The sequence below is a fragment of the Ostrinia nubilalis genome, chromosome 28 (assembly GCF_963855985.1).
Source record: "Ostrinia nubilalis chromosome 28, ilOstNubi1.1, whole genome shotgun sequence".
Classification (NCBI taxonomy): Eukaryota; Metazoa; Arthropoda; class Insecta; order Lepidoptera; family Crambidae; genus Ostrinia; species Ostrinia nubilalis.
The window spans coordinates 5,810,449-5,836,626 of record NC_087115.1 but is presented as its reverse complement, the minus strand read 5'-3'; the positions used below and the strand labels follow the sequence as shown (position 1 = coordinate 5,836,626).

At 35.0% G+C, this 26,178-nt stretch overlaps 3 protein-coding genes and 2 long non-coding RNA genes across 7 annotated transcripts in view; 4 read left to right on the top strand and 1 right to left on the bottom strand.

Annotated features, from left to right (window-relative positions):
• LOC135085268 (zinc finger protein 271-like) overlaps positions 1-26,178 on the bottom strand; it is a 195,831-nt gene that overhangs the window by 109,826 nt on the left and 59,827 nt on the right. The window lies entirely within an intron of this gene.
• On the top strand, positions 130-1,813 carry LOC135085317 (uncharacterized). The gene is made up of 3 exons (XR_010260062.1): positions 130-455; positions 538-672; positions 1,293-1,813. It is a non-coding gene; the product is annotated as an uncharacterized LOC135085317 (long non-coding RNA).
• Positions 2,064-4,126, top strand: LOC135085142 (gastrula zinc finger protein XlCGF57.1-like). Its single transcript, XM_063979898.1, has one exon. The coding sequence runs from the start codon at positions 2,064-2,066 to the stop codon at positions 3,012-3,014; it is 951 nt and encodes a 316-aa protein (XP_063835968.1). The 3' UTR covers positions 3,015-4,126.
• LOC135085318 (uncharacterized) lies at positions 5,316-6,972 on the top strand. Its single transcript, XR_010260063.1, has 3 exons — positions 5,316-5,641; positions 5,724-5,858; positions 6,479-6,972. It is a non-coding gene; the product is annotated as an uncharacterized LOC135085318 (long non-coding RNA).
• The window catches only part of LOC135085285 (zinc finger protein 37-like), a 165,358-nt gene continuing 149,038 nt past the window's right edge, over positions 9,859-26,178 (top strand). The window contains exons 1-7 of one of the 3 annotated variants that reach the window (XM_063980055.1): positions 9,860-10,248; positions 10,909-11,043; positions 11,664-11,941; positions 18,110-18,186; positions 18,595-19,044; positions 23,646-24,542; positions 24,711-25,685. In XM_063980055.1, coding sequence (XP_063836125.1) covers positions 10,144-10,248; positions 10,909-11,043; positions 11,664-11,941; positions 18,110-18,186; positions 18,595-19,044; positions 23,646-24,542; positions 24,711-24,802 — 2,034 coding nt within the window. In that variant the 5' untranslated portion in view covers positions 9,860-10,143 and the 3' untranslated portion in view covers positions 24,803-25,685. Of the gene's footprint in view, positions 10,249-10,908; positions 11,044-11,663; positions 11,942-18,109; positions 18,187-18,594; positions 19,045-23,645; positions 25,686-26,178 lie in introns of those variants that run through there. The other 2 variants (XM_063980054.1, XM_063980056.1) reach the window with 2 other exon arrangements.

The window sequence follows — 26,178 nt, the reverse complement described above, 5'->3', positions numbered from 1 at the left end:
TGGGTGTTTTTTAAGTAATAATGCATTTAAAAAAAGTATTTATGTATGTTTATATCCTTTGTTTGGTACCTAACCATAGTAACCATAGTTTATATCCTTTGCTTAATTTGGGACTACATAAATGCAGTGTAAAAATTGTCCAATGATTTTTATTTCTGATTCAAAAAGTTATACCTACTTATTGTTTGTTCTCTTCACATGATTTAGCAAACAGACAGTTAACAATACTATGTACACCCACCTTATAGTCAGTAAACACAACACAAAAACGACACATATGTGACATTGTTATTAATTAGTAATTTTGTTCGTTTCTTATTTGCCTTGTCTATTACCTACACATAATATGATTATGTCTGTAGCACTTTTAGCCCTATATGTTTGTAATTACAGTAAATAAACTGCAATAATTAAAACATTCTCAGCACTTGCCCTATGTTTGTCTCGAAGTGCTGGTAGGGCCCAAAAGATAAGGAGACATGTAAAGTGATAAAGGTCTAAACTGAATAAATATTTTTGATTTTGATAAATTTTCAGCTTAAAACAAAAGACGGAAGACCGCACGTGGTGTGTTATGTCTGCTACCATTTATTGAGCAAGTGTCACAAATTCATTGAAAGTGCCGTTAAAACTGACAAAGTTCTTCAACGACTATGTAGCAGTGGTATACAGGTATATTTTAATAATTGTTTTACGAATAGTCCGTTTAATGGATTATTCCACTTTGTTTATCTGGGTGAAGAAACTTCCACAATGAAAAAAAAATGTGATGCCAGTTATATAAAACATTCCTTAATTTTTTAAAAGAAACAGAACTGCATTCAAGGATTTTCGATTTTTTTTCGAAAATTCACTACCATACCATATCTGTACATAATTAAAATAATTCAGGATCCTTTCATTTGATTTATCAAGTATGTTAGAGAGATTTCATCCTTATACTTAACGCTAACGATCGATGCAATAAAAATATAGGATGTAATTTCTTAACAGATTTTAGTAGGTTTAATTCCCGGGCGTGGCTAGCAAATTTTTGGAAATCTTTGAATGCAGTTCTATTTCTTTTCAATAAAGGAATATTTTCTCTGATAAAAAAAACTCTATCTACAATATTAAGACTTACTTTCCCTCCAGGTGGCATTACAAAAGTCCACCCTGTAAAATATGTAAATGTTTTTTTTAAAATACATAATATTATTAAGTTTAAAATGTTACTGTTATTGTTAAAAACTGTCAATAAGTTATTCAATAAAGAATTTATTTATTTATTTATTTATTTACTGTCTTTTCAGTTAACCGAGCAGCATATTGCAGCGATAGACAAGGCTTTCTTACTCACACCATTAACTAAGTCACGCGTTATAAATGTAAACGCAATAAGCGATTCAGACGGAGTCAGTATAGAAGTGGCCGAAGTCAAGAGAGAAATTGAAGAAGATAAGCCTATATATTATGAGGTGGAAGTTGTTAAAGATAAAGCTGATTCTTTAGGGTTTGACGGTATAAATAATACAGAACATAGTTCAAAACAGTACGCTTGTACTATCTGTGGTCATTGCTTGCTGACCAAGTAAGTATCCTACTAATATGTACCTTATATGCATATCTAAAAATTTCTTCTTCTTCTCCTCAATGGCTATTGTGTTTCCACGTTTGCCAATGTCACGTGAGCATAGCCATTACACGGTATATGAAGTTATAAACCTTGGGGTTGAGTGCTATTAGGTATAGTCTAGCGTGCACACCTAAAACAGACAAACACAACGGCACAAATAAGACAACACAGTTAGTATATACTAATAAAATCACAAAAAAAAAAAACAAGAGAACAGACAACAAGTGAGTAGTAGGAGGGAGGAAGGGAAATAAAATAGTTAGTGGAGAGGGGGAGACATGAACATTTATTATAATTTTATTTTATTAATTATGCTATGCTAGGCCGGATAGCCGGATATCCGCCGACAAGTTTAGCGCCGCTCAGGTGCTTCGAACGCGATCAGTGGGTCTATTAGTAGACTAGACTAGTAACACTTTTCGAAAATTGAATCAGTCCTCCGAATAGAATGTCAGATTTTTACACTAGTCTAGGGGGCAGATCAATTCGGGTGTTTTCACCGATTCAATCCGATTTAACTAAACATATACGGATACACACAGGTGAAAAACCGTTCTCATGTACCTATTGTCATTACAAGACTGCTAAAAAAGGTAGTTTAAATACTCATATACGGACACATACAGGTGAAAAACCGTTCTCATGTAACTATTGCCATTATAAGACCACCCTAAAATCAACTTTAATTAAACACGAAAGGACACATACAGGTGAAAAACCGTTCTCATGTACCTATTGTCATTACAAGACCGCATTAAAATTTAATTTAAATACTCATATACGGACACATACAGGTGAAAAACCGTTCTCATGTAACTATTGCGATTACAAGACTGCTGTAAAATCAGCTTTAATTAGACATATACGGACACATACAGGTGAAAAACCGTTCTCATGTAACTATTGTGATTACAAGGCTGCTGTAAAATCAGATTTAATTAAACATATACCAACACATACAGGTAAAAAACCGTTCTCATGTAACTATTGCCATTACAAGACTGCTGTAAAATCAGATTTAACTAAACATATACGGATACACACAGGTGAAAAACCGTTCTCATGTACCTATTGTCATTACAAGACTGCTAAAAAAGGTAGTTTAAATACTCATATACGGACACATACAGGTGAAAAACCGTTCTCATGTAACTATTGCCATTATAAGACCACCCTAAAATCAACTTTAATTAAACACGAAAGGACACATACAGGTGAAAAACCGTTCTCATGTAACTATTGCCATTATAAGACCACCCTAAAATCAACTTTAATTAAACACGAAAGGACACATACAGGTGAAAAACCGTTCTCATGTAACTATTGCCATTATAAGACCACTCAAAAATCAACTTTAATTAAACACGAAAGGACACATACAGGTGAAAAACCGATTTGAGGTAAACACTCTCTATAGAAAAAAAAATCTTCAGTAATTATTTCAGTAGGTTGTAGGTATAGTTAGTAGTATAAAAGCAGTAAAAGATGTAGCTAAAAGTCTTTGGTGTAAGTAGGTAGGTATACTATACAGGGTGTAAACGATAAGTGATCTCACTCGATTATTTCTAAACTATACAAGATATCGAAAAATTTATTACTGACCCTGAAAGTGCTTACCGCGTACGTGCTTACCCAGTTTTTGGATATCTTGTATAGTTTTTAATATTATGTGGTTTTACTAAATGTATGGAAGCTGGAAACATTGAATTTTCGTATAGATCCATTTATTTTGTAACCTATTATTGGTACCGTTGGATAGAGCTCGGGAAGCACTTTCAGGATCAGTAACCAGTTTTTGGATATCTTGTGTAGTTTAGAAATAATCGAGTGAGATCACTTATCGTTTCCATCCTGTAAAGGGAGGCACACAGAAAAGGCCTAAGTTACCAACAACGAGAACCGAACATAGGACCACTTATGGCAATGTTAGTAGGTAGGTACGTCACTACCGTCATATTTTTCTTCCGTTCAGTTAATGTTCTCAAAGCTATATAGGTCTACGCAATACTTTGAGAATAGTAACTGAGTATTATTTATTTATTTTTAACAGAGTTATAAAGTTGCCTATTTAAACTGTATTTTCTCAATTATTAATTTAATATTGACATAAGTATGTTATTCTAATGATGGTAGTTCATTCATGAACATGATTTTGAAATTACTTACAATTTGAGACAATATTATAGTTATTAATATTAATAGGTATTTTAACTAAGTTCTTTACTAAACAAAAAATACACCGAAACTAATAAAATGTTTTGTTTGTATTAAACACGAACTATTTATTACTAATGAAGTCTTGATTACTATCAATACTAATTTACGACAAAAAGTATATTTTCCATTTTTTTTTGTAATTCATTCTACCACTATAATTTGTTTTTTTTTTATTGTAAAAGAAAAAATATTTTTGTTTTATAATTGTTATTGTGTTTAAATTGTGTCCCTGTCTGCATGATACAAATAACATTTAAGTAACATAACGCCTTAATAAAGTTTACTAAACTAAAACGCTTGTATCATTTTTAAACCTCTACTCCGCTTTGATGGAAACCAGGCCTTAGAAGCGTGAAGAAGCGCTGCAGTGGGCCCATAAGGTTAAACATTCTTTCTTAACTTTCTTAAGGTAGGTATATTAACTTTTTGAGTGAGTCACATAACAGCCCGGCCACGCTTGCCGCACGTACGACTATAGTTTTCATACAGCGTTAGGCCTGGTTTCCACTAAAGCGGAGCAGAGCAGAGCGGAGGAGTGTTTTGAATAACCAATCAGATTTCATTATTTCCACTTCTCCTTTAAGCTTAATACAGCTCCGACGCCGAACCGTGCCGCGCAGCCGCCGCTGTTAAAATTTGTAAAAAAAAATGAGGGTCCGATCCGGTACTTCGATCAACAATTCCAACCAGATATCGTCAGCGCAAAAAATATGTCTGGGGAAATAAGAGCGCACTTGAGAAGTTACTTCTTATTTTTAACTAACGCCAACTCACATGACTGTGAATTTTAAAGACTTTTATTAAATTAAATTGATGCCAGAGGAAAAAGAGCATAATTACAATAAAAAAAACTCACTTTCTGATATCTAGTTGGTATTGTTGATCTAAGGCCAACACTTCTTCGCTCTGCTTCGATCCAGTTTGCTACGCTCCGCTTTGGTGGAAACCGGGTCTTATCATCTTATGGGGAAAACTGTAAAAAAAAACTGGCAAAAAGGTTTAGTCCAAGTCTGTACGAAAATTTAAAAAAAGTAAAGTCACAACAAAAAAAAGTAAACAAATTGCTAATTTGTGTGAAATAAATAATAATGATTTATTTGTGATATTTCTCCAAAAGCCGTACAGAATGGCTGGTCTCTTATGTAGAATATGCCTGGCACGTGATACTCGTATGTGTACAATGTACAACACGCCACTGGAAGTGCTTTATCAAAAAATCACAAAAATACCTGTAAGTTAGCTTTTCTTCTTTTAGTTGTATGTTTATTTATGTTTCCTTTGTTGTACTGGTATATATCATAATTAAATTGTAATAAACATTTCCTGTAAGTATAATTTATTTACTACATATTTTTGGGTGTTTTTTAAGTAATAATGCATTTAAAAAAAGTATTTATGTATGTTTATATCCTTTGTTTGGTACCTAACCATAGTAACCATAGTTTATATCCTTTGCTTAATTTGGGACTACATAAATGCAGTGTAAAAATTGTCCAATGATTTTTATTTCTGATTCAAAAAGTTATACCTACTTATTGTTTGTTCTCTTCACATGATTTAGCAAACAGACAGTTAACAATACTATGTACACCCACCTTATAGTCAGTAAACACAACACAAAAACGACACATATGTGACATTGTTATTAATTAGTAATTTTGTTCGTTTCTTATTTGCCTTGTCTATTACCTACACATAATATGATTATGTCTGTAGCACTTTTAGCCCTATATGTTTGTAATTACAGTAAATAAACTGCAATAATTAAAACATTCTCAGCACTTGCCCTATGTTTGTCTCGAAGTGCTGGTAGGGCCCAAAAGATAAGGAGACATGTAAAGTGATAAAGGTCTAAACTGAATAAATATTTTTGATTTTGATAAATTTTCAGCTTAAAACAAAAGACGGAAGACCGCACGTGGTGTGTTATGTCTGCTACCATTTATTGAGCAAGTGTCACAAATTCATTGAAAGTGCCGTTAAAACTGACAAAGTTCTTCAACGACTATGTAGCAGTGGTATACAGGTATATTTTAATAATTGTTTTACGAATAGTCCGTTTAATGGATTATTCCACTTTGTTTATCTGGGTGAAGAAACTTCCACAATGAAAAAAAAATGTGATGCCAGTTATATAAAACATTCCTTAATTTTTTAAAAGAAACAGAACTGCATTCAAGGATTTTCGATTTTTTTTCGAAAATTCACTACCATACCATATCTGTACATAATTAAAATAATTCAGGATCCTTTCATTTGATTTATCAAGTATGTTAGAGAGATTTCATCCTTATACTTAACGCTAACGATCGATGCAATAAAAATATAGGATGTAATTTCTTAACAGATTTTAGTAGGTTTAATTCCCGGGCGTGGCTAGCAAATTTTTGGAAATCTTTGAATGCAGTTCTATTTCTTTTCAATAAAGGAATATTTTCTCTGATAAAAAAAACTCTATCTACAATATTAAGACTTACTTTCCCTCCAGGTGGCATTACAAAAGTCCACCCTGTAAAATATGTAAATGTTTTTTTTAAAATACATAATATTATTAAGTTTAAAATGTTACTGTTATTGTTAAAAACTGTCAATAAGTTATTCAATAAAGAATTTATTTATTTATTTATTTATTTACTGTCTTTTCAGTTAACCGAGCAGCATATTGCAGCGATAGACAAGGCTTTCTTACTCACACCATTAACTAAGTCACGCGTTATAAATGTAAACGCAATAAGCGATTCAGACGGAGTCAGTATAGAAGTGGCCGAAGTCAAGAGAGAAATTGAAGAAGATAAGCCTATATATTATGAGGTGGAAGTTGTTAAAGATAAAGCTGATTCTTTAGGGTTTGACGGTATAAATAATACAGAACATAGTTCAAAACAGTACGCTTGTACTATCTGTGGTCATTGCTTGCTGACCAAGTAAGTATCCTACTAATATGTACCTTATATGCATATCTAAAAATTTCTTCTTCTTCTCCTCAATGGCTATTGTGTTTCCACGTTTGCCAATGTCACGTGAGCATAGCCATTACACGGTATATGAAGTTATAAACCTTGGGGTTGAGTGCTATTAGGTATAGTCTAGCGTGCACACCTAAAACAGACAAACACAACGGCACAAATAAGACAACACAGTTAGTATATACTAATAAAATCACAAAAAAAAAAACAAGAGAACAGACAACAAGTGAGTAGTAGGAGGGAGGAAGGGAAATAAAATAGTTAGTGGAGAGGGGGAGACATGAACATTTATTATAATTTTATTTTATTAATTATGCTATGCTAGGCCGGATAGCCGGATATCCGCCGACAAGTTTAGCGCCGCTCAGGTGCTTCGAACGCGATCAGTGGGTCTATTAGTAGACTAGACTAGTAACACTTTTCGAAAATTGAATCAGTCCTCCGAATAGAATGTCAGATTTTTACACTAGTCTAGGGGGCAGATCAATTCGGGTGTTTTCACCGATTCAATCCGATTTAACTAAACATATACGGATACACACAGGTGAAAAACCGTTCTCATGTACCTATTGTCATTACAAGACTGCTAAAAAAGGTAGTTTAAATACTCATATACGGACACATACAGGTGAAAAACCGTTCTCATGTAACTATTGCCATTATAAGACCACCCTAAAATCAACTTTAATTAAACACGAAAGGACACATACAGGTGAAAAACCGTTCTCATGTACCTATTGTCATTACAAGACCGCATTAAAATTTAATTTAAATACTCATATACGGACACATACAGGTGAAAAACCGTTCTCATGTAACTATTGCGATTACAAGACTGCTGTAAAATCAGCTTTAATTAGACATATACGGACACATACAGGTGAAAAACCGTTCTCATGTAACTATTGTGATTACAAGGCTGCTGTAAAATCAGATTTAATTAAACATATACCAACACATACAGGTAAAAAACCGTTCTCATGTAACTATTGCCATTACAAGACTGCTGTAAAATCAGATTTAACTAAACATATACGGATACACACAGGTGAAAAACCGTTCTCATGTACCTATTGTCATTACAAGACTGCTAAAAAAGGTAGTTTAAATACTCATATACGGACACATACAGGTGAAAAACCGTTCTCATGTAACTATTGCCATTATAAGACCACCCTAAAATCAACTTTAATTAAACACGAAAGGACACATACAGGTGAAAAACCGTTCTCATGTAACTATTGCCATTATAAGACCACCCTAAAATCAACTTTAATTAAACACGAAAGGACACATACAGGTGAAAAACCGTTCTCATGTAACTATTGCCATTATAAGACCACTCAAAAATCAACTTTAATTAAACACGAAAGGACACATACAGGTGAAAAACCGATTTGAGGTAAACACTCTCTATAGAAAAAAAAATCTTCAGTAATTATTTCAGTAGGTTGTAGGTATAGTTAGTAGTATAAAAGCAGTAAAAGATGTAGCTAAAAGTCTTTGGTGTAAGTAGGTAGGTATACTATACAGGGTGTAAACGATAAGTGATCTCACTCGATTATTTCTAAACTATACAAGATATCGAAAAATTTATTACTGACCCTGAAAGTGCTTACCGCGTACGTGCTTACCCAGTTTTTGGATATCTTGTATAGTTTTTAATATTATGTGGTTTTACTAAATGTATGGAAGCTGGAAACATTGAATTTTCGTATAGATCCATTTATTTTGTAACCTATTATTGGTACCGTTGGATAGAGCTCGGGAAGCACTTTCAGGATCAGTAACCAGTTTTTGGATATCTTGTGTAGTTTAGAAATAATCGAGTGAGATCACTTATCGTTTCCATCCTGTAAAGGGAGGCACACAGAAAAGGCCTAAGTTACCAACAACGAGAACCGAACATAGGACCACTTATGGCAATGTTAGTAGGTAGGTACGTCACTACCGTCATATTTTTCTTCCGTTCAGTTAATGTTCTCAAAGCTATATAGGTCTACGCAATACTTTGAGAATAGTAACTGAGTATTATTTATTTATTTTTAACAGAGTTATAAAGTTGCCTATTTAAACTGTATTTTCTCAATTATTAATTTAATATTGACATAAGTATGTTATTCTAATGATGGTAGTTCATTCATGAACATGATTTTGAAATTACTTACAATTTGAGACAATATTATAGTTATTAATATTAATAGGTATTTTAACTAAGTTCTTTACTAAACAAAAAATACACCGAAACTAATAAAATGTTTTGTTTGTATTAAACACGAACTATTTATTACTAATGAAGTCTTGATTACTATCAATACTAATTTACGACAAAAAGTATATTTTCCATTTTTTTTTGTAATTCATTCTACCACTATAATTTGTTTTTTTTTTATTGTAAAAGAAAAAATATTTTTGTTTTATAATTGTTATTGTGTTTAAATTGTGTCCCTGTCTGCATGATACAAATAACATTTAAGTAACATAACGCCTTAATAAAGTTTACTAAACTAAAACGCTTGTATCATTTTTAAACCTCTACTCCGCTTTGATGGAAACCAGGCCTTAGAAGCGTGAAGAAGCGCTGCAGTGGGCCCATAAGGTTAAACATTCTTTCTTAACTTTCTTAAGGTAGGTATATTAACTTTTTGAGTGAGTCACATAACAGCCCGGCCACGCTTGCCGCACGTACGACTATAGTTTTCATACAGCGTTAGGCCTGGTTTCCACTAAAGCGGAGCAGAGCAGAGCGGAGGAGTGTTTTGAATAACCAATCAGATTTCATTATTTCCACTTCTCCTTTAAGCTTAATACAGCTCCGACGCCGAACCGTGCCGCGCAGCCGCCGCTGTTAAAATTTGTAAAAAAAAATGAGGGTCCGATCCGGTACTTCGATCAACAATTCCAACCAGATATCGTCAGCGCAAAAAATATGTCTGGGGAAATAAGAGCGCACTTGAGAAGTTACTTCTTATTTTTAACTAACGCCAACTCACATGACTGTGAATTTTAAAGACTTTTATTAAATTAAATTGATGCCAGAGGAAAAAGAGCATAATTACAATAAAAAAAACTCACTTTCTGATATCTAGTTGGTATTGTTGATCTAAGGCCAACACTTCTTCGCTCTGCTTCGATCCAGTTTGCTACGCTCCGCTTTGGTGGAAACCGGGTCTTATCATCTTATGGGGAAAACTGTAAAAAAAAACTGGCAAAAAGGTTTAGTCCAAGTCTGTACGAAAATTTAAAAAAAGTAAAGTCACAACAAAAAAAAGTAAACAAATTGCTAATTTGTGTGAAATAAATAATAATGATTTATTTGTGATATTTCTCCAAAAGCCGTACAGAATGGCTGGTCTCTTATGTAGAATATGCCTGGCACGTGATACTCGTATGTGTACAATGTACAACACGCCACTGGAAGTGCTTTATCAAAAAATCACAAAAATACCTGTAAGTTAGCTTTTCTTCTTTTAGTTGTATGTTTATTTATGTTTCCTTTGTTGTACTGGTATATATCATAATTAAATTGTAATAAACATTTCCTGTAAGTATAATTTATTTACTACATATTTTTGGGTGTTTTTTAAGTAATAATGCATTTAAAAAAAGTATTTATGTATGTTTATATCCTTTGTTTGGTACCTAACCATAGTAACCATAGTTTATATCCTTTGCTTAATTTGGGACTACATAAATGCAGTGTAAAAATTGTCCAATGATTTTTATTTCTGATTCAAAAAGTTATACCTACTTATTGTTTGTTCTCTTCACATGATTTAGCAAACAGACAGTTAACAATACTATGTACACCCACCTTATAGTCAGTAAACACAACACAAAAACGACACATATGTGACATTGTTATTAATTAGTAATTTTGTTCGTTTCTTATTTGCCTTGTCTATTACCTACACATAATATGATTATGTCTGTAGCACTTTTAGCCCTATATGTTTGTAATTACAGTAAATAAACTGCAATAATTAAAACATTCTCAGCACTTGCCCTATGTTTGTCTCGAAGTGCTGGTAGGGCCCAAAAGATAAGGAGACATGTAAAGTGATAAAGGTCTAAACTGAATAAATATTTTTGATTTTGATAAATTTTCAGCTTAAAACAAAAGACGGAAGACCGCACGTGGTGTGTTATGTCTGCTACCATTTATTGAGCAAGTGTCACAAATTCATTGAAAGTGCCGTTAAAACTGACAAAGTTCTTCAACGACTATGTAGCAGTGGTATACAGGTATATTTTAATAATTGTTTTACGAATAGTCCGTTTAATGGATTATTCCACTTTGTTTATCTGGGTGAAGAAACTTCCACAATGAAAAAAAAATGTGATGCCAGTTATATAAAACATTCCTTAATTTTTTAAAAGAAACAGAACTGCATTCAAGGATTTTCGATTTTTTTTCGAAAATTCACTACCATACCATATCTGTACATAATTAAAATAATTCAGGATCCTTTCATTTGATTTATCAAGTATGTTAGAGAGATTTCATCCTTATACTTAACGCTAACGATCGATGCAATAAAAATATAGGATGTAATTTCTTAACAGATTTTAGTAGGTTTAATTCCCGGGCGTGGCTAGCAAATTTTTGGAAATCTTTGAATGCAGTTCTATTTCTTTTCAATAAAGGAATATTTTCTCTGATAAAAAAAACTCTATCTACAATATTAAGACTTACTTTCCCTCCAGGTGGCATTACAAAAGTCCACCCTGTAAAATATGTAAATGTTTTTTTTAAAATACATAATATTATTAAGTTTAAAATGTTACTGTTATTGTTAAAAACTGTCAATAAGTTATTCAATAAAGAATTTATTTATTTATTTATTTATTTACTGTCTTTTCAGTTAACCGAGCAGCATATTGCAGCGATAGACAAGGCTTTCTTACTCACACCATTAACTAAGTCACGCGTTATAAATGTAAACGCAATAAGCGATTCAGACGGAGTCAGTATAGAAGTGGCCGAAGTCAAGAGAGAAATTGAAGAAGATAAGCCTATATATTATGAGGTGGAAGTTGTTAAAGATAAAGCTGATTCTTTAGGGTTTGACGGTATAAATAATACAGAACATAGTTCAAAACAGTACGCTTGTACTATCTGTGGTCATTGCTTGCTGACCAAGTAAGTATCCTACTAATATGTACCTTATATGCATATCTAAAAATTTCTTCTTCTTCTCCTCAATGGCTATTGTGTTTCCACGTTTGCCAATGTCACGTGAGCATAGCCATTACACGGTATATGAAGTTATAAACCTTGGGGTTGAGTGCTATTAGGTATAGTCTAGCGTGCACACCTAAAACAGACAAACACAACGGCACAAATAAGACAACACAGTTAGTATATACTAATAAAATCACAAAAAAAAAAAACAAGAGAACAGACAACAAGTGAGTAGTAGGAGGGAGGAAGGGAAATAAAATAGTTAGTGGAGAGGGGGAGACATGAACATTTATTATAATTTTATTTTATTAATTATGCTATGCTAGGCCGGATAGCCGGATATCCGCCGACAAGTTTAGCGCCGCTCAGGTGCTTCGAACGCGATCAGTGGGTCTATTAGTAGACTAGACTAGTAACACTTTTCGAAAATTGAATCAGTCCTCCGAATAGAATGTCAGATTTTTACACTAGTCTAGGGGGCAGATCAATTCGGGTGATTTCGGTTGCTATAGCGAGTGTGTCACTGAATAGCGAAAATTAAATTAGTTTACTTGCTGCGTAATCTGACTGAACTGCATGCATCATGTCACCAGACCATCAGTGAAAAAATGGTAGCCTTTTTTATATGGCAATATTTCGACATTAACAGATGTTTACTATTTAGGTATGTATTCGTCATTAGAGTGATTAGCCCAGAAAAAGAAATTAGGTGTTTGAAAGGCTTTTTGTAACTTTTTGGACCTTAAATAAAAGCCGTCATTATTATAAGCCATTTCATCGATATTTACTTCAAAGATTAATGTATTTCATTTTATTAATAGGAAAATGTCGTACTTTTTTAATATTCGGTATCCGGCCGGATAGTGAGTTACTATCCGGTATCCGGCCGGATAGTGAATTTAGGCCGGATGTCCGGCCTACCGGATAGTTACCGGATATCCGTTTCATCTCTAGTATACAGAGAAGAATGAAACAATAAAATACATTTATTTGGCTCACATTATTAAGTAACTACAAATTACAAAACCTTACTATAACTTACATTAATAAAGCTTTATTAATCTAACGGCCGAATACTGAAACGCCATTTAAATATTTGACGGCTTCTCAAATAGTTAAGCAGCTCCTAAACTTACATTTCGCATACTCAAAACAATATCTGAGCAGTTCTCAATTTTTAAGCACCTCTCAAATTAAGTTGCACTCAAACTCCACTTAGATGAATTTTCGCATACTGAAACGCCATTCAACGCTAAGCATTACTCAAACAACTGTCAAATCGTCTTAAGCAGCTGTTAAATTTGAGAGTGCTTGCCCGGTATCTTAAATCCTATTCTTATACCTAAATCGACCTAAATAGTGGTAAATAATGTGTGTCATCGTTATCATTTCTTTCGAGCCTCGAGGAAATACCTAGATCTAATCGCAGGAACGCAATAAGGCTGAACGCTATTGAAAAATATTATTATAATGACATGCAATTCCGAGCGAGGCTCCGCGTCTCTAAAGAAACGGTGTTGTTTCTGGATTCATAATTTGGAAGCTCTTTGAAACCCCTCACCAAACGCCATACAACCAGTGGACCAAATACTTATTATAACCCTACTGTTCTACGCAACGGGAAGTTATGAACGTGTACTAGGTGATATCTTCCACATCTAACAGCCAACTGTGCATCGTATAGTGCACGAAGTAACAACCAAAATAGCTGCTATGAAATCGCAATACAAACATGCCTATTTCTGAGGAATAAGGGGACATCGCATAGCAGCATTTCCAAGAGTTGTTGATTTGTCAATTTGATTGATGCTCTGTCAACAATGATAAATGTCAATTGTGGTTACGTTTCGGTCCACGATCGCCACTTAATAGATTTCAACAATAAAAAGTATCACCTTTAAAATTATTTTTTTAATTAAATAAAAATGCAAGCATTATTTTTTTTATATGACAAAACGAGATTTATTTATAATAGAAACTAAAAATAAACTGTTCTATGTTAAGTTGATTGAGTATATTTCCATAAAAGACAATACATAACCAAACGATGCTGCGTGTAATGGATAAAAAACGTAAAGTTATCATTTGTGTAAATGAAAACATACTTTTTTTGGTAAATGTTGCCATTATGTAAACATTTGAGAGCTGCTTAGCTGATCACGGCTTCAAATTCGTTGAGTGGCGTTTGAGAATACCATTTAAAATTGAAGGATACTTAAATTTAGGAGCCCGTCAGCTGAGTGAAAGATTTGAGTAGCGTTTCAGTATTCGGCCGTTTATCGTACGTTATGAACTGTCAAATGATTACGATTGCTTTACACAATTCCACTTTTGATTGATTATTCGATTCTCTCCTCTCCGCTTTAGTGGAAGAAGAGCCTAAAGCGAGATATTTGCACGTAATTGATACAAATGTGCGAGGTTAATGAGCGCTGCAGGTGCAACCGAGAGCGTTCTCACTTCGATTAAATACAGCGGGAAGATTTAATAATAATAATAAATGCTTTCCACTATAATTATGTGGACCCATAACTTAGCTCCAACCAAGCAGTTTGTGTTAATGCGGCTGGATAGGAATAACTATGCATAAAACATACACATTATGGGTAATGTGGGGAATATAAGAACACAAAGAGATTAAATTAATGCTCTCGGCATATTAACATTCGGATTCAACCCTGCAACTAGTATTTTACCTTATGATCTGGTTCGCGTACCACGAAGCCACAAGAAAACAAACCTGGCTGCCTATGCAGAAGCTTTTATGGAAAAACTCAGAAATAGGCCAAAACAGTGTATTGCCTATAATATTGGTCAAGACAGTTTAGAGAGACAGTACAAGAATAAACTTCAATGTACACCAAAAACAATATCAATAAAAAAGTAAAAAACCATAAAGAATTATCGAAAAAAAATTGCTTGCAAAACTGCCAGCAACAACACTAAAGCTGGTCAAAGTCTGACCCATCTGTGACCCCAGTTATCAAACCCGCAACACCGCGGAGGACTAACCACGTTGACTTATTATCTGACCCGGCGCCAGGATTGATGGCTGGATGGGCTGATAAGATTAATTATTACGGAGCCATTACTCTACTTTCATTAGGGAACCTATAATTAAGGGGAACATAGATCAATGGGGTTGGCTGACCTTGACATTCTTTCCGAAACTAATTACATACTTGACCCCATATTTAGCAGGTATAGCAGGGATTTGTATTTAATTTTCTATACATAGAAGAGATTGTTGAAAACTTAGGCTGAGTTGCACCACGTAACTTTAACCGCAACTATAACGATAACCGGTATTTTTTGTATGGAGTTTGACAGATTTATGACGTTTGTCAAATTAAAAGTAAGATGGTGTAACCCAGCCTTAATGATGCACCTCAACTAGTCATTTTAGTTCATAATTTCGCTTCTGTACGGTTCATGTATCAGTATTTATAATTTTTCAGTGTTCTTGGGTGTTTAATTTCAGTAATTTAATAGATTCCTTAGATTTTAGTCTGTTTGATTTCAATTATTTCATCTTAAAAACAATCTGTTCTTAGGGGTAACTGTGTGATGATGTAAATTTTCCAAATTTTTGTTAAAAGCTTAACTTACCCAAAGTTTTATTTTATTTTTCGAACCTATAAAAAGCGCAAAAATGTTTGAACATAAATGAGTTATCATTCAATACAAAACGACTTTTTCCTAAGTAAAGAACTATCATTACTAAGCTTTATTGACAGAGTAACCCTACCATAAATCAATTTTCGCTTTATCAACTAAGCTACTCGTGAAACCTCCAAGGAAATGTACCTAATGTTGTGATGAATGAACGCACGGGAAGTAGACTTCAAATCGTCTGCAAAATTGAAATCACATGCAATAACATAAATCGTATATATATTTTACGTGCATTCTTGTAAAAGATTTGTATGGAAAGTTCAATTTAACACAGCGAAGAGCGGTCAGTTCGACCCCGGAATCCAAAGTGTATGTAAATAAAATGGCCACTTTTTGGGATTCCTTAATACGGTGGTCTAAATTGATACTGGCACGTTGAAGTCTCAATGAATTGAATATATAGGATTTGTAAGTTTGTTGAGATCTTAGAAGAGTGTTGAGAGATACAACTACTATTTTGCTTACGAACTTGTTCTTCATTCTTCATCAACATCATCCGTCTTTGATGTAGGTACACTGCTGCGACCGAATTTTTTGGCAATCAAGCAATTTCTGAAATACTTAACCTTACGAAGTGTTAATAAGTGGTCGGGCTATCTACAGTATTCGGTACTACTTAAAACTATGTAAATATTTGCATGTAAATGGATTTGAAACATTCGATTTTCTGCCTGCGATCTTCTGGTGAAGGTCGCGGGAAGAACCCAGATGCGGGCAGCACAGGACCGGTCGTAATGGAAATCCTTGGAGGAGGCCTTTGTCCAGCTGTGGACGTCATTTGGCTGAAACGATGACGTCGAAGACGATAAATGCTTATCGTGTAAACTCGATTAAAAGTCTAGATAAAATTATATCGTGGCCTACACTTGGATGTCTCTTATAGTAGGTAAGTTTGTATACTTAGGAAACTTTATTAAAGTGTATTCGGAAACGAATAGTTAATTGTCTACAGACCCATGGTATTAACGGCCGAATACTGAAACGCCATTTAAATATTTGACGGCTTCTCAAATAGTTAAGCAGCTCCTAAACTTACATTTCGCATACTCAAAACAATATCTGAGCAGTTCTCAATTTTTAAGCACCTCTCAAATTAAGTTGCACTCAAACGCCTCTCAAATGAATTTTCGCATACTGAAACGCCATTCAACGATAAGCATTACTCAAACAACTGTCAAATCGTCTTGAGCAGCCGTTAAATTTGAGAGTGCTTGCGCGGTATTTTAAATCCTATTCTTATACCTAAATCGACCTAAATAGTGGTAAATAATGTCTGTGTCATCGTTATCATTTCTTTCGAGCCTCGAGGAAATACCTAGATCTAATCGCAGGAACGCAATAAGGCTGAACGCTATTGAAAAATATTATTCTAGTGACATGCAATTCCGAGCGAGGTTCCGCGTCTCAAAAGAAACGGTGTTGTTTCTGGATTCATAATTTGGAAGCTCTTTGAAACCCCTCACCAAACGCCATACAACCAGTGGACCAAATACTTATTATAACCCTACTGTTCTACGCAACGGGAAGTTAAGAACGTGTACTAGGTGATATCTTCCACATCTAACAGCCAACTGTGCATCGTATAGTGCACGAAGTAACAACCAAAATAGCTGCTATGAAATCGCAATACATAAACATGCCTATTTCTGAGGAATAAGGAGACATCGCATAGCAGCATTTCCAAGAGTTGTTGATTTGTCAATTTGATGCTCTGTCAACAATGATAAATGTCAATTGTGGTTACGTTTCGGTCCACGATCGCCACTTAATAGATTTCAACAATAAAAAGTATCACGTTTAAAATTATTTTTTTAATTAAATAAAAATGCAAGCTTAATTTTTTTATATGACAAAACGAGATTTATAATAATAGAAACTAAAAATAAACTGTTCTATGTTAAGTTGATTGAGTATATTTACATAAAAGACAATACATAAACAAACGATGCTGCGTGTAATGGATAAAAAACGCAAAGTTATCATTTGTGTAAATGAAAACATACTTTTTTTGGTAAATGTTGCCATTATGTAAACATTTGAGAGCTGCTTAGCTGATCACGGCTTCAAATCCGTTGAGTGGCGTTTGAGAATACCATTTAAAATTGAAGGATACTTAAATTTAGGAGCCCGTCAGCTGAGTGAAAGATTTGAGTAGCGTTTCAGTATTCGGCCGTAAGACTATAAATAAATTAATAATTAAATGTCGACAACAAACCTATTTAGTGTCAGCCCAAAACTCTGCTACAAGAGTGGCGTTGTCAGTAGCATTAATCAAATCTTGCGTGCAGTTGTTTGGGCACGCAGGGCATTCCTAAAATAGATTGAATAATATTCATATTATCTCATAATGAAAACAAATATTTACTGAGGGCGCCTTTTCAGCATGTTGAGATAAATATGTATGCACCTAAATGTTATATGCTGAATAAAGTAATTCTATTCTATTTTCAGAGCTGAAGCTAGGAAGCACTACAAATGGCATGGCACCTCCGAAGAACCCTATCTGGACTGTCTGAATTATTTATTTGGTAAGAAATCCAATCTGTCCTAAAGTCCCTTTATTTCCCGTTCGTAACTGACCTTTGGTAACCAGATACGAACAGAGAAAACAAAACCATTTTCGTAGCTGGTTATGCAACATGGTTACAAAAACGACAAGTAAATTCCATTCTCGTAACTGCGTATCAAGCAACAAAAAAATCCATGTTCGTATCTGGTTACCAAAGGTCAGTTACGAACGTGGATTAAAGGCTAAAGTCCGGTCGCCGAGCAGATAGAATTTCGTCCATCAACCTCATGCTACCCATCCTTATCACTCGCACGTAATTATATTGCTGTCGCGACTGTGCGACGAACGGCCGCAGTGTGAGTGCGAGTGATCGAATCCTACATTAATTCTAGGGGCAGCTAGTTTAATAATGTTTTAATGGTTATAGGCGCTCCACCAACTGTGGAAGTCACTATGCAACCTATCACGGCGCCAACTGACAGCAAAGAAGTAATAAAGGCGCCAAATGACCACAAAGAAGCTCTACCGGCGCCAACTGGCAGCACACAAGCAGTGAAGACGCCAACATACAGCATACAAGCGGTGACGGCGCCCACTGACCACAAAGAATCACTCGCGGCGCCAAAAGAATCACTAACGGCACAAACAGGCACCATACAAACAGCCACTGCACCAACTTACAGCATACAAGCGTTGACGGTGCCAACTGACCACAAAGAATCACACGCTGCGCCAACTGACAGGAATGAATCACTAACGGCGCCAACTGACAGCATACAATTGGTGACGGCGCCAATTCATAGCAGAGAAGTGCTGAAGTCTCCGCAAACTATCATAGCGTCCGACACTAGTCCAACGAAGTTTGAAAATGATGAAGGTATATAAGTTTTTTGTTAAGGGGGTCCTGCACAGAATCCTTAAAATTGACATATTTTTAAATCACGAGTGCTCTGCGATTAGTGACTTAAATACATCAAAGGAACTTGTGTAGGGTAGCCCAATCCTTGATCTAGGTCGCCGCCTTTTCGAAATTTTAAATAAATACGTAAAAAATTGATAAATAACATTTAAAATGGAGACATATGGAAAATTTATTTCTTCGAGAACTTTGTTAATTTAACATAATTATGAAGCAATAATTCTTATATGGAAATGTTCAAATTAATATTTTGAAGGTCGCCCCCTTTTTCGTTTTTGGTATTAATGCATTAATTTGAGATTTTTTGATTTTCCCTAAAAAAACTTTGCCGTGAAGAAATCATCAGGCGTTTTGCTTTATCGTGGCTGTCAAGTGTCAAATGTGTGTTTTTCAATCCTTTACAGAGTAGTGTAGACAGCAGAGCATGCAAATAGTATCTCTTTTGTTATGACTTCGATTGTTACGAAAAATATTTTACTTATTTTAGTTAATACTTATGGCTAGAAAACCCTTGCAACCTTTCTTTGCCGTTAGTTCGTTTCAGCCGAAAGACGGCTGAACAAAGGCCGCCCCCAAGAATTCCAACAAAGACCGGTCTCGGACTATGACTACCGGGGTCGTTGAAACACTTTTTCCCATCCACCCCGTTGACGGGGCAGCGGGGCCGTTGGGACTAACCCCATTTAAATGCCTAGTTCTAAACTTCACTTCATTAAAAGAAAGGTTTTTACCCCAAAAATGTGTCTTTAGAAGGATCCAGAGTCACTTCTTAAAAAAATAGGTAGTTACGCATTAGCCAACTTTTATGGCTATAAAACTGTTAAGGCCGGGTAGCAGAGAAAATGGCGAAAATGAGGTTTTCATTTTTCATTTTTGAGGTACTAAACAGTAAAATTAAAGGCTAAGATTTTTATTGGGCATAGTTGAGGATATTTTCTAGGGCTATTAACGGATGGAAACACGATTTGATGAAGTTGACTCGATAGAATAAATTCCCAAAGTTACCTCTATTCGTTTTCTATTTATGGTTTTATTTTTAAAATAAGCGATTTGAGATTCTAAATCTTTTACTAAACTAAAGTTCAGAAATAACTTGAGGGCTTTTAACGGATGAAATTTTTATATTGCGTCTTATTTAGTTACTATGTTAAAAAATGTGGAAAAAATCGTCCATGACGGCTTGGACAATCTCAATCAGTCGCGCGGTGGCGCTTACGGAGGACGGACGTGTGTCAGTTTTTTGGCCGTGACAGTTCGCGATTTGTCAATATTTTTGACAATGATGACTTTGATGAGTCACAGTATAATAATATCAGTGTTACTGGAGAAAGCTTAAATTTTTAATAATTAAGAATTATCAATTTTGTCTACCTATTGAAATTTAAATCGTTCGCATCCTTTTAAACGAAGACTCTACTCATGATACATAGTACATTCCTCAAATATGAGACAAAAACAATGAGTTAAAATTACATTTTAATAGTACCTACATACAATCGTCTTACACTCTTTAGAAGAGCACACTGACACAAATAAATAATAAAAAATGCTGTCTAAGGTCTGTAGCTAAAGGTCTAAGCTGTAAGATAGAAGAATCTTCTAGCCAAAAAGATGGCAGATGCAGCAGATGTCAACGGATTTAAAACTGGAGTTCATATGACTCCTTGTAGACTTGAGTCTCTAGAGCGTCCCTTCCTCCACCATGCGTAAGAATATTTCAAAAATACTGTCTAAGGTCTGTAGCTAAAGGTCTAAGCTGCAAGATAGAAGAATCTTCTAGCCAAAAAGATGACAGATGCAGCAGATGTCAACGGATTTAAAACTGGAGTTCATGTGACTCCTTGTAGACTTGAGTGTCTAGAGCGTCCCTTCTTCCACCATGCGTAAGAATTTTCACAAAAATACTGTCTAAGGTCTGTAGCTAAAGGTCTACGCTGCAAGATGGAAGAATCTTCTAACCAAAAAGATGGCAGATGCAGCAGATGTCAACGCATTTAAAACTGGAGTTGATGTGACTCCTTGTAGACTTAAGTGTCTAGAGCGTCCCTTCCTCCACCATGCGTAAGAATGTTTCAAAAATACTGTCTAAGGTCTGTAGCTAAAGGTCTAAGCTGCAAGATAGAAGAATCTTCTAGCCAAAAAGATGGCAGATGCAGCAGATGTCAACGGATTTAAAACTTGGAGTTCATGTGACTCCTTCTAGACTTGAGTCTCTAGAGCGTCCCTTCCTCCACCATGTGTAAAAGTTTTCCAAAAATACTGTCTAAGGTCTGTAATAAAAGTCTAAGCTGCAGGATAGAAGAATATTTTAGCCAAAAACATGGCAGATGCAGCATATATCAACGGATTTAAGACTGGACTGGCACCACCTTGCAATGTCATCCTCTCATTGTTATCTGTAATGTAAATTATTTTTAAAATGTATTTAAAAAATAAAATGTTCGTTTTATTATTTCAATAATCTGACCTCTCAACTCAACTACACTACACAAACACCTTTGTTCGCAACTGTACTGACGAAACCTCGATATTATACCTACCGTTCATTTAAGATGGCAAGCCTTATGTATGGAACGGTCGCTTTTTTGTAACCTTTATAATTTGGTCGGCTTATAGAAGAATTCCTGATATTTTTTGCAGTTCGATAACTTTCTTATAAGTCGTAATATAAAGCTGAAATTAACAGGATAGCTTATTCAAGGAACATTTTAATTTGTCCATTGTATGCCATGTTCCCTTGTTATAAGGGAATCGCGTATTCGGCCACGAAAGTAAGACTGTTAAAATAAATTAGATTTCTTGAAATCTCTCTTTTGCGCAAAGCCACATCATTTATATTTACTGTGGTTATAAAGGTGTACCAGGGGTACATGCTTTTTATTCGATTGTAAGAGTACTGGTTTACTCACAAATTTTATCTGATTTTCGAAATCTTTTAATTACACTGGTGTTTATCATTCAAATCAAATTTCTGCGTTGAGCCATTTACGAGATCTGGGACATCACAAAACACTACCCCAGCAAAATTCTAAATGACTTGAGAACCGGAACACGAACAAATTTTGCTATTCGTGGACAAATTACTACGCAACAAGAGCTATCTATCCATGTATTTGGTTCCGGGATAGAACTACTTTAAAAAAAAAATTGCCAGGGTAATGTTTGAAACGTTACCCCAGCAAAATCTGTTTTTTCCTAATAACTTTAAAACTTTAATTTGAACGAATTTTGCTATTAGTGGACAAATTTGTGCTCACGATGGACTAATTTATCTGCTATACTCTCGACTCTCTAAAGCACAACATTTATACAAATTTTGCAACATTTAAAAACCGTGTGTGATGCTCATTGCTCATAGTGATTTTCGATACAGAGTCCCGTACATACGTTATACATAAATTATGGAAAGAAAACACCCAGACCAATACAAACAAATATGTATGTATGCAATTTTAGTATGATATTTTTATTTATTAATAAACAAAAAGACTGAACAAAATTGATGCGTGTACTGATTAATGTAATTAACCATCTCGCAAAGTTTCGTGAATTGCAACAACTATAATTTATTATCCAAGCTCTAATTAATCGCTACTACGAGTAACTGATCATAAAATGTTTTTCCAATCGCTCAAGCTCCCGAGGATCTACCGATAGGTCGGGTGACGTAATCTTGAAATTCTTTTAGCCGGCGCGGAACTTCCGGAAGGTCGGGTGACGCCACGCCTCTTTGAACCGTGTTTACTTTGGCAGTTATATTCTATATTTATTCGATTCTAAAATATATTCCCAAAAATTTTGAAAGTTGTTTTAATTTGTATCACTTGGATATGATTTGTATTAGAAAGTGCTGTGAGTGTGATGCTTGAACGGAAGGAAGTCAACCTAACCTAACCAACTGCGTATTTCTAAACTGCGTATTTCTATGCTGTGTAGCCGCGAGAGCTCTTTGGCGCGCTGTCTTCGGCGAAGTATTGCGCGCGCAGATTTTGACAGCGCGAAATACCTACTTTAGCAGAAATACCAAGCCTTAAGTCGGGATAAATCGCTATCCATCTGTTAAAGAGGACACGTGTGATCATTATTTGGTTTTATAACCATAAAATGTGGTCTAATTGATCCCAGAGGTGAGCCCAAAGTGAGGTCTTTTTTCAAGTCACATTATTTTATGGTATATGATAATCATTTATTTAGAAATTAAATGTGTTTTTCTTTAAGGATATTTATTGAGCTTTCAAATAATACCAATATTGTTGGGGCACTATGATTGTGTCAGAAGAAAATCTTTAAAGTTCGCGTCGCGGAAGGTGCGGCGTCCGTTACATAAACTCATAAATGAGCTTTATGTGTTTATGTAACGGATAAAACCTTGTATCGCAAAACAAAATTTAAGAAACAACTATATTGTAGTAAGGTAATCGAGGGGCAACTACGGAATCCTACAGTGCGCGTGCCACGACACGCACTTGGCTGTTTTATTACTTATTTTACTGTTTCAATTTTATTTTATCTATCTTATTTGAAATCTTTTGTGAACCATCGTTTATTTCTTTTCACAGAGATGCCTAAGAAAGAAGATATGGATACAATAAAGAAAAAAGAAAAAGCAACTAACAGTGAAGTGACTATAAAAAAGAGAAAATTCACTAAAACTGTGAAACCAAATAGTAAAAATGAAACAAAATTGGCCATTAGTAATAATTTAATCGAAAACGAGGTATATTATGAAGTGCCATTATTTAAATCGGATGACCCGTTAGACACAAATTATAAAGATAATACAGATAAATTAGACAGTTCAGACACGAATATGGACACGGAAGATATAGAACAAAATGATGAAAATGAAACGAAACAAATTACAGCAACAGAAAAAACATTTCCATGTGATACTTGTAAAAAAGTCTTCCGAATTAATGCGAGGTTGAAACGCCATAGACGTGTGCACACGGGCGACAAACCATTCTCATGCGAACATTGCTCGAAAACATTCGCAGACAAAGCTAATTTAACTACTCATATACGGAGACATACAGGTGAAAAACCGTTCTCATGTAACTATTGCCATTATAAGACCGCTCAAAAATCAACTTTAATTAATCACGAAAGGACACATACAGGTGAAAAACCGTTCTCATGTAACTATTGTCATTATAAGACCACTCAAATATCAACTTTAATTAAACACGAAAGGACACATACAGGTGAAAAACCGTTCTCATGTGACTATTGTAATTACAAGACCACTAGAAAAGCTGATTTAACTATTCACATACGGACACATACAGGTGAAAAACCGTTCTCATGTAACTATTGCGATTACAAGACTGCTGTACAATCTCATTTAACTACTCATAAACGGACACATACAGGTGAAAAACCGTTCTCATGTAACTATTGTCATTACAAGACCGCATTTAAATGTAATTTAACTACTCATATACGGACACATACAGGTGAAAAACTATTCGCATGTGCCTATTGTCATTACAAGGCTGCTGTAAAATCAGATGTAATTAAACATATACGGATACATACAGGTGAAAAACCGTTCTCATGTAACTATTGTCATTACAAGAGTGCTAACAAATCAGCTTTAAATATACACGCAAGGACACATACAGGTGAAAAACCGTTCTCATGTAACTATTGCCATTATAAGACTACTAAAAAATCAACTTTAATTAAACACGAAAGGAAACAACATACAGGTTAAAAACCGATTTGAGGTAAACAGTCTTGGTAAAAAATTAATAACGATATCTGGCAACCCAGAAGCGTTGTATGCTCTATGGCCCCTCTCTATGGTCTCTCTTTTTCCTACCATTCAAGTGTGTGCACGTGGTTGTAAATTATCTTCGCAATAAATAGAATATCACTGAAGTTATGTGTCTTTTGTACCTGCCGCATCACTCTGTTCATGGTCCTTCAGAGCTGGATGCAGGAGTCTGTACTGAGAATCTGTACTTGGAGCAGTTTTTTTCGTGTTGTGTGCGGCCGGCCCGGGGTGACGCTAGCGCATTGCATACCACTTATTGCGTGCTTTCAAAATGCCCCTAACCGGCGAGGATACCAGCAGTGATTTTGCTCATCAAGACAAGCAAAAATTGATAAATGTGAGAATATACATCAAAGGCCACATATCACTTGTGGAAAATGAGCTGGGGGACATTTCTGCCGTAAAATCCACCGCCATGTTGGATGTTGCCGCCGAACGAATTAGCAGTCTTTTTACGAGATTGGAGGACGTCAATCTCAATTTGGAATCGATGGATACTTCAGAGACCGCTGAGGGATCGAAAATCGAGTCAAGGTGTCAAAGAATACTAACTGACATTCGTGAACGTCGTGAGGCGCTGAAGCATCATTGTAACTCATCGGCGAGTGACTCCGGATCGCAAGAGCACCGGCATAAACCGAATCTTCCCAAGATATCGTTGCCCAAGTTCAGTGGAAGTTATATGCTATAGAAAAAAAATCTTCAGTAATTATTTCAGTCGGTTGTAGGTATAGTTAGTAGTATTCTTCTTCCTCGTTCCCTCACTGATGAGGATCGCGACCACAGATAGTGTTCCTCCACAGACTGCGGTCATAAGCTGTGTGGACCGCACGAACACGATGCACTCCCGCCCACCGTCCTCCTCACCGCGTCCGACCATCTCGTCGTTAGTAGCATAGAGAAAAGTAATACATAGGAAATAGAGAGCCCTCTCTGTCAAATTTTTGAACCTATTATTTGACAGCCTGGTGTTAAATTCCCTGTACTTAACCTACGTACTTAACGCTCACATACATACATAGTCCACGCACACATACATACATAAAGTCCACGCACACATACACACAGTTCACGCACACATAGGCCCTCATAACACTCAAAGAATTATTGTTTTTATTATGTACAATGTAGAATTTTTTCAAATCCATTATTTTAAAAATATTTATCTTTATGGTGTACGTATTGTATTATTTTCAAAACAATGGTTTTGGAAAAATTCTACATTGCACATGGAAATGCAAATAAACAAAAACTTTTGAATTTAATAATTTTACTTTATTTATGAACACACATAATATTATACACCAAAAGCG